Source organism: Phlebotomus papatasi, chromosome 2 (genome assembly GCF_024763615.1).
Source record: "Phlebotomus papatasi isolate M1 chromosome 2, Ppap_2.1, whole genome shotgun sequence".
NCBI lineage: Eukaryota > Metazoa > Arthropoda > Insecta > Diptera > Psychodidae > Phlebotomus > Phlebotomus papatasi.
Genome location: NC_077223.1, coordinates 104912084 through 104926059, shown reverse-complemented (window position 1 = coordinate 104926059; position 13976 = coordinate 104912084). Strand labels below are relative to the sequence as shown.

Below are 13976 nucleotides of genomic sequence, written 5' to 3'. Positions count from 1 at the left end.
TTAGTCAATATACATTTTAATATTGTATACGATAGAGTAGTGGTGAAATCCCATTTATTTTAATAATTAATGAAAAAAACGGTTCGTCCCACACTACCCCTGTTCCAAACCTCTCCGGTCTCCGCTACTTAAGTCGATCGATAACCCCTGACCCCAGTTATAAGAAGTCAAAGTTCGAAAAATGACCGGCCTCTCCGGTTCTAGTTAACATTTTGAGCTAAATTTTGGGTTTTTGATTTCGTCTCAATGAGCACTTTCAGATGGAAGTTTAAAAAGTCACCACAGGTGGCGCTGCGATACCGTCAAAATTCATCAAAATTCAAACTCATTTTTCTCAAAAATTCCTTTATGCAAGTTAATCAAATTTTAAAGTGTTGTAGTCTAGGTCTAGGCTACGAAGTTTCCAAAAAGTGGCGTGGGTTCGCTGTAATAGAACCGGAGATATGAGAGCTCAAAGTTCACGAAATTCAAAAAATCATATCTCTGGTTCTATTCGATCGATTTCGACGAGTGGGGGCGCAATTTAAAGATCTCATAAAGCGCTACAACTTTTTAAAACATTTTAACTTCGTAGGACCAACGCCAAAGGCGCCACAGTCGAAAAACCAATTTCAATATCACATAACCTCAATTATCTCGACACGTGATTAACCGATCTTGATGATTACTTCGACATAATTGTAGATGACGTTTATATCTACATATATTTCGTCCAAATATAATGTTTTGTTCTGTCCAATTTTGTCGTTTAAGTGTGAAAAAATTGATTTTTCCCATAATAGATTGGAATCACCACTTCTCGCCAGTACCCCACTTCTCGCCACTTATATTGAAATCGCTATATTTCGCGATTTGTGAAATAAATGAGCCGCAAAATCTTTGTATTTTTACTGCTGTTACATATATAGTCGAAAAATAATTATTATTCTTTTTGGATTTACGATTTTAAGCATTATTTAGAGTAATATTTTAAGAAAGTGCATCAAATCCAATATTTCTTACCAAATATAGTAAGTGTCATCAAATTTTCGTCAAGCAAAAAATATCATTTTGGATAAATAATTTGTCTATTGAATATTTAATTACAATTGTGGAATACATAAAATTTGTATTTAATAAATTAATTTTTCATTTTATATCATTTTTATATAAAAATGAGGCATGGCGAAAAGTGGTTATCTTCTGAAATTGATTTTACCACCTGTTGCCATCTCTTTTCAATAGGCGACGCTAACTTCGCTTCGTAGATTCTCAGTTGTCAAATTTGCATTGTTTACTTTCTGCAATAGACCTATAATTTGATTTCTCAAAGAAAAGAGGAAGAAAATCGTTTAAAGTGAGTAATTATAAGGTGATCACAAGGAAAAAGAAATGCCGAATGTATTTTTTTTAACATTGCCTAAAATAATCCAGTTTGGACCTTTTCAAGTGGGTGGCGAGAAGTGGTTACAAAACTGGCGAAAAGTGGTAAAAAGTGGCGACGAAGTGGTATTTTTGCATTGTTAATAAAAATCTGTTTTTTAAGTAGTCCAGCGTTAAATTCTAGGACTATTGTTTTCACGAATTTAGAGCCAATGCATCTAAGTAGTTTATCTTGTAATAGTTCGTAATAGTGATTCGAGAAAGGATTATGTAAAATAAAAAAATAATGAAATTTTGAGCCCTATTTTTGGAATATTTGGCTTACAGAAAATATCAATCCGGATTAGCTCAATTTAAGCACATTTCTCGTTAAGATAGAGAAAAATTATCTTCCACAAAGTTGCAGAGGAATAAATTTCCTATAAAAAATTTCTATTTGATATTTTTAACGTTTGCGAGAGTAAAACAAATCTTAACAAATTATCCGTAGACTGACAAAATTTGCCCCAGCAATTTTGAGAATCTCCACAAAATCGACTTTTAGAAAATGATTTGAAAATCACATTTCTTTCGAGATAGAGGAAAATAATCTTCTGCAATGTAGAGCAGTAAATTTCCTATAAGAATATACTCATTATAAAATGTTTAGAGTAAGTGTGCCAAATTCCGGCCAGCTGGCAATTCCGGCCACCTTTTTTGTTCCTCGAATTTCCATGAATTTTTAGTTTTTGCATACTCTGGAGCTTATATAATGCAAAAGAATAACAAAAAATGTAGCTTCGACAAACGAGATGACGTGAAAAAGATTTTGGAAGAATTCCCGAAGGGCAAGGAACTATGAGAATGAAGGTGGCCGAAATAGGGCACAAAAGCTATGTCTATATTTTTATTCATTTTAAAATGTATTAAGAATGATTTTAGAGTAAATAAAGTCGATAAATTGTCTACAAGGTTCTAAGCAACACTCTTTAAGTAGAAGGAATGAAAAAATCAATTTCTTAATTAATAAAACGCTGTTTATTGTATTTGCGACTCATTGTGGCGACAAACACCAAAATGTAAACAAAAAAACTTAACAAGATTACGAAACGTCAAAGTGACTATTTTGCCACTCACGATGATGGCCTTAACAGCCCTTTACAGATACAGATTACAAGATAACAACGCCTTGATAACAACGATTCTTGTGGATGATTACAAACTATAAGGATGTCCAAATGTAAGATATTTTTTGTAGAACCTCAATTAATACCTGAGTTTAGATACTTTGGATTAAAAAATGGTGAAATTGACTTGCAGCATAGGCTGCGGTCCGGAAAGAGTTAAAAGGGGCGTGACTTGATGAATTTTGTGGGCGGGGCTTGTAAGACCAAAACGTCATTTATCCAGTTTTCTTCTTGGTGATTTAGAGAGGGATTCTGAAAGTGATTGTTTGCCTTTCAGACAATCTCAATCTCACTTGAATCTCTGGGGAAGATCATTGATGCGTCCCAGGTGACGCCAGATCTCGATGGAACCTTTCAGTATGACCACAACAGTTGGATTGATACACGGCTGGAACTGGAAGAATTTCTGTGGCAGGCTAGTGATCTCCTGGACAGAATTGATGATCTTCAGGAGGATATATCTCGGTGTGAATTTGCTGAAGATGCCAATGGGGCATTGCTGGAGTTGGATCATCACAAGGACATGATGAAGAAGAAGATTACGAAGTTGCCACTGGAAGAGTTGGATTTGCAGGGAAAACGTCTTCTGGCTAAGCTCAATATTGAATGTCCGGGTGGAAGTGGCAGTGGTGGTGAAGATTCGGCATCACATGCATCAAATTCAAACAATACTCATTCGCTAAATGGATCACATGGCAATCCAGATAGGATTGCATCGGTGAATCAGATACTTCAGCAGTTGGAAGCTGTTCACAGTGCACAGCAGTATTTGCTGACAATGTGGCAACAGCGTAAGAATAAATTGGATCAGTGCTTTCAGTTGAAGTTATTTGAGCAGGATTGTGAGAAGATGTTCGATTGGATATTGCACAATAGGGATATCTTTCAGATGAGTTACGTGGAAATTGGGCACAATTACACTGTGGCTAAGAATCTTCAGGATGAACATCAGAAATTTGCCGTAGCATCGATGAATGTTTGCGTGAATATCAATAGGATTCTTGCGGTGGCGGGAAAACTCATTGAGGGCAATCACTATGCAGCTCAACATATTCGAACGGTGGCAAGTCGCCTGGATAGGACATGGAAGGATTTTGCGGCGGGATTGGATGAGAGAACGGCAGTCCTGGCACTCAGTGTAATTTTTCATCATAAAGCCGAACAGTACTGTGATAATGTACCATCTTGGGCTTCGGCCTGTGAGGCTGGACAGCAACTTCCGTTGGATATTCAGAGTTTGGAGAATATTATCTGTACGCATCAGAATTTGTATGAATCCATGTGTCAGGCCTACACTGAAGTTCATTCGACCAGCAAGAAGCTCCTCTATCAACTGGATCACCTCGTTCAGGTCTGCAATCAACCTCCGCCTCCGGGAGTGCCCGAACACAAAAAATCAGAAACTGGATCGAGCTATGGAGCTGGGAATCCAGCAGCTGACTACAGCGAAGGAGCTTCCCATGTCCTAGCGGTTATTCATCAAATTCTAGGGCATCATCGTGCCCTTGAAGCCAAATGGCATGCAGGAAAAGTTCGATTGCATCAAACTCTAGCTCTTAGGCTCTTCCAGGAAGATGTTAAGCAAGTCCTAGACTGGCTGGAAAACCATGGAGAAGTGTTCCTGCGCAAAAACACAGGAATAGGAAAGAATCTGCAAAAGGCCAGAGTTTATCAGAAGTCTCATGAGCATTTTGAAAATGTCGCTCAAAATACCTACAGCAATGCCGAAAAACTCCTTTCAGCCGCCGACGAACTGGCCAGATCCGGAGAAGTTATTCCCAATGAGATTTACAATGTGACACGTGAATTGGAGACGCACGTGGCATCATTTGCCAGTCGAGTGGAACAGAGGAGGAGGCGATTGGAGTTGGCTGTGCTATTCTATACTCATGACAAGGAGATCTGCAATTGGGTGGTTCAGCTGCGCAATGACATCACGGCAAGTGATAGTTTGCTCCCGGAGGAGAATCTCTCGTCCACGGAAAGGCTACTGCAGCAGTGTCAGGATCAGAAGGCACATACACTTACCATTTGCGATCAGACAATTGCCCAGGGAGAGGCATTGCTGCAGGAATTGAGAGCCACGGAGGAACTTGATCCAAGTGGATCTGTCAATGCCATCGAAACCACCATCGAGAATCTCTCGAAGCAACGAATTGAATTAGAAGAACTCTGGTCAGCCAGGAAGATGAGACTGGATCTGTTCCTCCGGCTGAGACTCTTCGAGAGGGATGCCCTTGAGGTGAGTTGAATCATTTGATAACAATCTTGACTATCCTTTCATTAACATTTTTTCAGCTTGATTTTAACATTGAAAAAACAATCTTCACAATATTTCCAAGGGGCAACTCATAAACGATCTAAGTCACTTGAATTCCCGGTCCCCAGAAACCTGAAAAAAATATATAGGTTCCTTGCGTTTCCCGTGGGTTCCCTGAGTTCCTTGAGAAAAGAATGGCTCCTGATCCCTAGAAACCTGAAAAAATATATGGGTTCCTTGGGTTTCGCGTGGGTTCCCTGAGAAGTTCAGAATCACTTAAAAACGATAGAAACGCGAAAATGCACATAAATAAAAGATGGGGAAACTTGTTTTTAGGAACATTGAAAGGCATTTGAGAAATAAGAAAATATTTACAGAAACAAGAAAATGTTTCTTGAAATGCAGAAACATCTTTTGGGACACGGAAATACTCGGGTATATTTGTAAAGGTTCTTAGAACCGCGATAACTTTTTTGCAAGACTCTGAAATGAATTTAAAAAGTACAGAAACGTTTGTAGAAATGCGGAAACTTTAGAAAAAAACGGAAATCCATTCAAGAACTACCTAAAATGTTTCTAGAAATATGGGAAGCACATTCAAGAAACACAGGAATATTTGTAAAGAAACGCGAAAACGCATTCAAGAAGCCCGGAATATTTTTAAATACCGAAATGCATTTAAGAAGCAGAGAAACGTTTCTTGAAACATGGAAACACTGTCAAGGAACTCGGGAATAAATTGTGAAATTTCTATTAAAAAAAAAAACACTGAAACGCTCTTAAGAATTGAATTGAATTGAATTGAATTGAATTTGAATTTTATTCATGCCCAAAAATACAGAGTACTTAAATATGAGTATATTATAAATAAATGTTGTCTTAAGATACGCGAAAACGATTCTTGAAACACGGAAACGTATTTAGAAAAGAGAAACGCATTAAAGAAACTCACAAAGGCGCTTGAAAACATGTTTCCTAGAAGCATTAAAACGCTCAAGAAGCTCGAAAACGTTTCGTGAAGTCCGAAAAACTGCTTCTGGAATCAGGGAAACGCATTCAATAAACTCGGAAACATTTGTAAAGGCACCTGAAAACGTGTTTCTTAGAAACATTAAAACGCTTAAGAAGCTCGAAAACGTTTCGTGAAGCCTGAAAACTGTTTCTGGAATCATTGAAACGATTGAAACACATTCAAGAAACTCAGAAACATTTGCAAATGGGCTTGAAAACATTTTTGCTAGAAACATTAAAATACACAAGAAGCTCGAAAACGTTTCGCGAAGTCCGAAAACTGTTTCTGGAATCAGGGAAACGCATTCAGGAAACTTGGAAACATTTATAAAGGCACCTGTGAAAACGTGCTTTTTGGAAACATTGAAACCACTTTAAGAAGCGCGAAAACGTTTCGAGTTTCTAGAATCTGGGAAACACTTTCAAGAAATGCAGAAACGGTTTAACAATTACAGAAATTCATTAAAGAACCACGGAAGCGTTTCTATAAACACGTAAACTTTTCTATTAAGCCCCAGAAACATCGTCAGTTAAATCAGCATTTGTCGTAACTTCCTTTTGACAACTTATCAGGAGACGATATTTCAAGTTCAGCCCTATTTTTCTTAAAAATGAGCCCCGAATGCGATACTTTTGAGTCAAAATAATAAAAGTAGCACTAATAATCTATAAGTTAACTCGAAAAAATCTTTATAAAATGATTTAAAAGCTGAAATATTGAGATATATGTTAGAAGAAACACAATAATATTTTATCGTAACTTCCATCGTTTATACAGCCGTAACTTCCAATGTATGGAGATTCTGGAAGTTACGACAATTTTCAAAAATGCATTATATCAATTTCAATAACTCTAGTGAGAATAAGCGCCTTCATTTGACTAAATTAATCAATTAAAGTCTTATTCCTGTCCCTAAAAGCTTTTATTTCATAAATTTTGTGCGCCGCGTCGCTTGTTTTATTTTGAATTAATGACAGATGGGTAGGGATTTTTTTCTCACTTATTTCTCACAAATATCGAATTAAAATGATTTAATGTTGCATTATTCGCACTGTCTTTAGATATTTGGAAGAGTTTGTGAACGTTTTAATGAGAAATATTACATTTTTGCTGCAAATTACAAGCCACGCAAGCGAGCTCAAAAAGTTACGGCAAATGCTGATTATTGAAAATTTTGTATGGAAATTTGTCGTAACTTCCCCAAAAGTGGAAGTTACGACAAATTCTGATAAATTTTTATTAATTAAGGGCACTTACGATAATTTTTGTTTAAAATAATTTTTAATGGGCTTATAAAAGTTTCTTTTTCTCAAGTGAATTTAATAAACAAAATTACGCTGATTCTAAATATGTAGGGTGAATGGTGGAAAGCGAGACACTTAAGAAAAAATTCAATTATTTTAACAGAATTTTAGCAGTTGTTATTAAAAATTGCAACCGAATAATCGGAAAATTCACGGAAATTAAAAAAAATAACACATTTTGAAAAGATGGACAAAACTTTGGAAAGTTGAACAAAATCTTTTGGAAAGTTGGACATAGTGATATTAATGACAAAATATCATACGAAATATGTAGAAAATCAAATGTTGGGGGTTTTTTCTGTATACTTGCACATTTGATGGTTATGCTAATCCCTTCTTTATGTCCGGGTAACAGTTAAGGAATGCTAATTACCAAGAACTTCCTGGACGTCCAACCAAAAAGAGATTCTGTAAATTTCACAGATGCCTCGCGCTGTCTAGCAGTTATAGTTTTAAGGCGGATGCACTTCTTAGCAGATTTGGATACCTCATTCGGCCAGATCCTTTTCCACTTGCTTTGAGAGTTCTGTAGAGGCTCCTATTTGTCTTTCTCCAGGAGTTTTTGCGATATTTTCTGTGTCAGAAAAAGTGGTCTTCGAAATCTGGAAATCTTTGCATCCTTTTCCAGGAGATTTTCTCCTTATCAGCTGCTAACTGCTGTTGAAACTATTTCTCCGGATACTTAAGGATCTTCGTCTTCCTTGTGAACACGATTTCACTGCACAAAACCACCAAATCAATTTGTCCAAGATTTCATAAAACTTGTTATGAAAGCAATGCGAAATTAAATCATTTTTCTATTCTTTATAAATGTAATATTTCACAAATATTTTTTATTCACCTTTTAAATGGATGTATGTTCTTCGATTTTCACTGCGGACTTAACAATATTTCACAAATTATTCCGAAAAATCAAACAAAACACTTTGATATTTTCCTAGCAACTTCCATAAGAAACAGAGAGAATGACAACTACCGTGTCATGGTTATGAATATCACGTATGCAATATATTTTTTAAATTCTTCTTGCAAGTCACCCTTTGATTGTTTTATAACGATTTTTGCATTTTTAACTTCTAAAAAATAATCATAAAATTAGGTTTAATAATCTTTTTATCGAAAATTGAAATATTTAATTGATTTATTATCAAGTTTTTAGGGAGGTGTCTCACATTCCACACTACTTTGTCCAACTTTCCAAACTGTCTCGCTTTAGGCAAATGACCCTACATATCCCAAAATCGCAAAAATGAAGTTACGACAAATGCTGATTTAACTGACGACATGTTAATGAAACACGAAAATCTTTCTAGAAACACGAATTCCCATCTCAGAAATCCCTTCTCTAGAAATGCTAAAATGCATTCCAAGAAACATAAGTTTCACTTTTCATCATTCTTGAAACAAAAAACATGTTTATAGAAACGACATGTCAATTATTTATATTTTATGATATGCCCCTTGGATGGTAGATAGAAGAAAACTTATTTTCAATGCAGAAATTAATTTTCCAAATGCTTTCTTGTAATCACAATTAACAGTAAAATTTTGTGTTTATTTTTGCCGTATAATTCATTCCAACATTTTTAATACTGTATATTCCAAATTAATTCATCAATTACATAAAAAGTCTCACTTTTTAAATACCTCGTACATTTTTCATTTTTGTGTAATTGGTCAAGTGAAAGTTTAAAACAATTGCCCAATTGGTCAACAATGTCACTGACCTTCAATTTGGTGTAGATTTCGTCTCAGCTGGAGATTTGGGCAGAAGAACTGCAACACACGGAGCTCTCTATGGACTATCAGAAGGCTGAACAGTTGCTGAGGATGCACAATGAATTGGTGAATCAGATGCAGAGTACGGTATTTGATATTTTGCAGCAGGGTCAGGAGTTATTTCAGATCTTTGAATCTGCTGGGTTTATTATAATGGCCGATGGGACAAATACGGCACAGTCGCGGATTCAGTATTTGATAGAGTTTTTGCATGATCGTGAGTTGGATTTGGAGGATTTGGGAGAGGTGAAGAGGGTGAAATTGGAACAGGCTGTTCAGCTGTGTCAGTTCAAGAATGATGCCAATCAGGTTATTTCGTGGATACGCAATGGGGAAGCGATGCTCGTGGCTAGTTTTACAATTCCGAAGAATTTGCAGGAAGCTGAACATTTGCGGAAGGAACATGAACAATTTCAGATGGCCATTGAGAAGACCCATACGTCGGCAGTTCAGGTAAAGTATCGAGCTGATGCTCTGATAAATGCCAATCACTACGATCCCAAAAGTATCCGGGATATTTCGGAGGAAGTCACGAAGAAATGGCAGAAATTGGTGACATTTGCCGAGGAGAGGCATAAACTCGTGACGGCTTCGATAAATTTCTTCAAGACAGCTGAGCAAGTTTGTACGGTGCTGGACAGCCTGGAGAGGGAGTACAGGCGAGATGAGGATTGGTGCGGAAGTGGTGGATCCAGCGATAAAGCCCAGACAGTGGCACATTTGATAGCGAAGCATCAGGAGCAGAAGGAAGCCTTTCTGAAGGCTTGCACTCTGGCCAGGAGGACAGCTGAGACGTTTCTGAAGTATACCTCAAGATCTCTTCAGTTCTACGACTATCAGGGTTCAGGAACGAGTGAATCCCGTGTCAAACAGATCCTAGACAAATTGCTGACGCAGGAAAATCAAGTTCTAGAATTTTGGACACAGCGCAAAAAGAGATTGGATCAGTGTCAGCAATTTGTTCTTTTTGAACGTTCAGCTAAGCAGGCCATTGAATGGATTCACAATACCGGAGAAGCCTACTTGTCTTCCCGTACGAATGCCATTGGAAAGAATCCCGAGGAGACTGATGCTCTCCTGAAGGAGCACAATGACTTCAAGGGAACGGCCAAGGAGACCCGGGAACGAGTTAAACTTCTTATTCAATTGGCAGACAGCCTCGTGGAGAAAGGACATGCCCATGCAGCGTCAATTAAGCAATGGGTAGCAGCTGTGGACAATCGCTACAAGGATTTCAGTGGTCGAATGGATGCCTATCGGGCTCACCTGGAAAAATCTCTAGGAATTCCAGCTCAAGTTCAGGAAGATCAAAATTCACTAAGTTCGTCAAATTCCTCAGGAATGCCAGGAGATCGTCACTCTGACCCTTCCCTGGAGACTAAACTCAGTGCAGCAGCTTCCCAACCCGGAGGCAAGGAACTCAATGAGGACAAGAGGAAATCTGCTCGCCGAAAGGAATTCATAATGGCAGAATTAATGCAAACAGAAAGAACCTACGTCAAAGATCTGGAGATCTGTATAAAGTATTTTATGCGAGAAATGGAATCCGGAAGCAATGTTCCAGCGGGTTTGCTGGGAAAGAAGGATGTCCTGTTTGGCAATATGGAGGAGATCTGGAAGTTCCATGAACAGATCTTCCTCAAAGAACTCGAAAAGTACGAAACAATGCCTGAAGACGTCGGGCATTGTTTCGTTACGTGGGCTCTGAAATTTGACATGTACGTTCATTACTGCAAGAATAAGCCACTGTCGAATAATCTAATGGTACAGCATGGAGGCACATACTTCGAGGATATCCAGAAGAAACACAAAATAGAACATCCTCTGGCGGCATTTCTAATCAAACCCGTTCAGCGCATAACAAAGTATCAATTGCTGCTCAAAGATCTCCAGTCGTGCTGCGAAGAGGGTCAGGGAGAGATCCGGGATGGACTTGATGTGATGCTGAATGTTCCCAAGAAGGCCAATGATGCCATGCACTTGTCTCTGTTGGAGCAGTGCGATGTGAAGATTGACAGTTTGGGAGAAGTTGTTCTGCAGGATTCCTTCCTGGCGTGGGACAATAAACAGATAATTCGCAAGGGCAGAGAACGCCATGTCTTCCTATTTGAGCTGTACGTGTTGCTGGCCAAGGAGACCAAGGACTCCAATGGAGTGGTCAAGTACCAGTACAAGATGAAGCTAATGACTTCTGGTAAGTTCACTTCAACTTTTTAATAATTTCTCCTAGGTTTTTCACCAGGAAATTTCAGGTTTTGTACACATTCTGGCTTCGAACACTTCATATTTTTCCTGGGAACATTCCTTGGAGTGTCCTTGGAACATTCCTTGGAGTGTCCTTGGGACATTCCTAGGAGTGTCCTTGGCACATTTCTAGGAGAGGTCGATGAGATTCTTCCCAATTTTCTGGGGAAATTTCCTATAGATTTCCTCGAGATATCTCGAGCATACTACCGGAAAACGGGGAATTTGTCCTAGGGACATTCCTTGGAGTGTCCTTGGGACATTCCTAGGAGTGTCCTTGGGACAGTCCCAGGAGAATTTGACGAACTTCTTCCCGATTTTCTGAGGAAATTTCCTATAGATTTCCTCGAGATATCTCGAACAGACTACCGGAAAACGGGGAATTTGTCCTAGGGACATTCCTAGGAATGTCCTAGGGACATTTCTAAGAGAGTTCGATGAGCTTCTTTCCAATTTTCTGAGGAAATTTCCTATAGATTTCCTCGAGATATCTCGAAGAGACTACCGGAAAACGGGGAATTTGTCCTAGGGGCATTCCCAGGAGTGTCCTAGGGACATTCCTAGGAGTGTCCTTGGGACATTCCTAGGAGAGGTCGATGAGCTTCTTCCCAATTTTCTGAGGAAATTTCCTATAGATTTCCTCGAGATATCTCGAACATACTACCGGAAAACGGGGAATTTGACTTGGGACATTCCTAGGAGTGTCCTAGGGACATTTCTAGGATAATTTGACGAACTTCTTCCCAATCTTCTGAGGAAATTTCCTATAGATTTCCTCGCTCGAACATACTACCGGAAAATGGGGAATTTGTCCTAGGGACATTCCTAGGAATGTTCTTGGCACATTTCTAGGAGAGGTCGATGAGCTTCTTCCCAATTTTCTGAGGAAATTTCCTATAGATTTCCTCGAGATATCTCGAAGAGACTAACGGAAAACGGGGAATTTGTCCTAGGGACATTCCCAGGAGAATTTGACGAACTTCTTCCCGATTTTCTGGGGAAATTTCCTACAGATTTCACGGAAAAATATTAGTAAATCTTCCTGGAAAACTGGGGGATTTGTGCCACTGATATGCTCAGGGAAAGCTTGATGAATTATCCTTGCGTCCCTATAAAAAGAAATCCTCCCGAAGGAAATTTCAAAGACACCAAAAGAATTTTCCTCCACAAGTTTCCAAGATTACCCGTCATAGGACTTTGAGTGGAATTGCTCAAGGAATTTCCCATTAAAGAGTGGAAATTTCCAAAGTAGGGTAAACTAAGGTAATTTGGAACGATTTACAATTAGGGACATTTGAGTTTTTTTCACTGTTTAAGATATTCAAAAGGATGAAAAGTTCTTCCATTTCTTCTTAATCGTTTTTTTCTTCTATTTCGCGGTCTTTGTTTTCTCTTTGTTGATCTGAAATAATGAGAAAATCTCAAGTGTCCCAAATTGTAAATGGTACCAAATTACCCCATTGGAACTTTCTTCTTTCGGTAAACATGGTAACTTTCCAGGGAATTTCAATGGTATTCCTAGAGAAATTTCTATGTGCAATTTCTATTATTGTTCTCTAGGATTTCCCACCGAAATGTAGATATGTCAGGATTTTTTTTCCTAAAAACTTCGGCGATTTCAACAACGAGACTTAGGGTGGAATGTCTGGAAAAACTACTCTGCTGAAGTGTCGACATTTTCCAAAGAGATCCCTTTAAATTCCCTTGGAAAATTTTTCTTAAATTTTCCCTCAGAAAGTTTGGCTGGCTCCTAGGGAATTCCCGATGAATTCAAGGGGAAATTTCCTCATAGTGATTGGGAAAATTCCGTTGCCATTGCTAGAGGATTCGCTCAAATTTTCCAAGGAAAAGTTTTCGAATTTCCCAGACCATTCTCGAAGATTTCCCAGGGAAATCGAGGAGAAAATTCTTTCGGGAGATGGAGATATATTGTAAAGGAACTCGAGCGTATTTCAATAAATTAATAAAATAAATAAATAAAATATGTAAATTCCGTGGCGAGTTCAAGGAAAGTTCTGGGAGAAATTCTGTAAAAGTTAAGCTTATACTTCAGGCGAGATGGCTTTTTGGTTGAAAAGTTCAAAAGGAACGTCGGAAAAAATTTAAGAGACCTAAAAGAAAAAGAAATACAAAGATAAGAAATAATAAAGGAAAAATCAAAAAAGAAAGTAAAATGTGGGGATATTTTTATGGTTTTTCCTAAGGATTTTCCTGAGAATTATTCTCAAATTTTTCCAAGCTTTCCCAAAGAGTTCTCAGGAATTTCTTTGAGAAAAGTCTTGTAGTTTTTCAGATCCCTGACTTTTTCAGGGGAGTTCACTGGTATATCCCCCTGGGTAAAATCTCTCAGTTTTTCCTCATCATTCTTAGAAAGGTGTCCGGGATTTCCTTAAGAAAAATTTCCGTTTTCCTGTGCCATATTACTGGGGAGGACTATTTCTCAAGGAGAGCCTGAAGAATCTTCTTCCCCGAGATGGGGAAGATTCCCTAGGAAGTTGCGTTACATGCCAATTCGGCTTTGTTACTTGGCCACCCCATACTTCTCCCTAAGTACCCGTTGGAGAATTTTCGGTGAGGAAGTGATGACACTTCTTATGGATTTTCCTATGGAATGCCGCAGATTTTTTTATAGGGGTGCATTTTGAAACTTTCCCAAGAAATTTAGTTGAATTTTAGAAAAAAATTAAGGATGTTTCCCAAATAAATCTCCAGGAAAGGTCTCTGAATCTTACCCAGCTAGATTTAGATTTCCCTGGGAATTCCAAGGATAAATTTATTCTATATTTTGTTATTATAATTTTTTAATCTAATTTACCTTTTTTATATTTCTAATTTTGATTTCCTAAGGG

General features: G+C 38.0%; 1 protein-coding gene across 2 annotated transcripts in view; it reads left to right on the top strand.

Moving 5' to 3' along the window:
• Window positions 1–13976, top strand: part of LOC129800583 (kalirin) — a 105958-nt gene that overhangs the window by 10882 nt on the left and 81100 nt on the right. For both annotated transcript variants that reach the window (XM_055845071.1, XM_055845072.1), the window contains exons 4-5: window positions 2806–4770; window positions 8848–11077. In XM_055845071.1, the coding sequence (XP_055701046.1) occupies window positions 2806–4770; window positions 8848–11077 (4195 nt within the window). The remainder of the gene's footprint in view (window positions 1–2805; window positions 4771–8847; window positions 11078–13976) is intronic.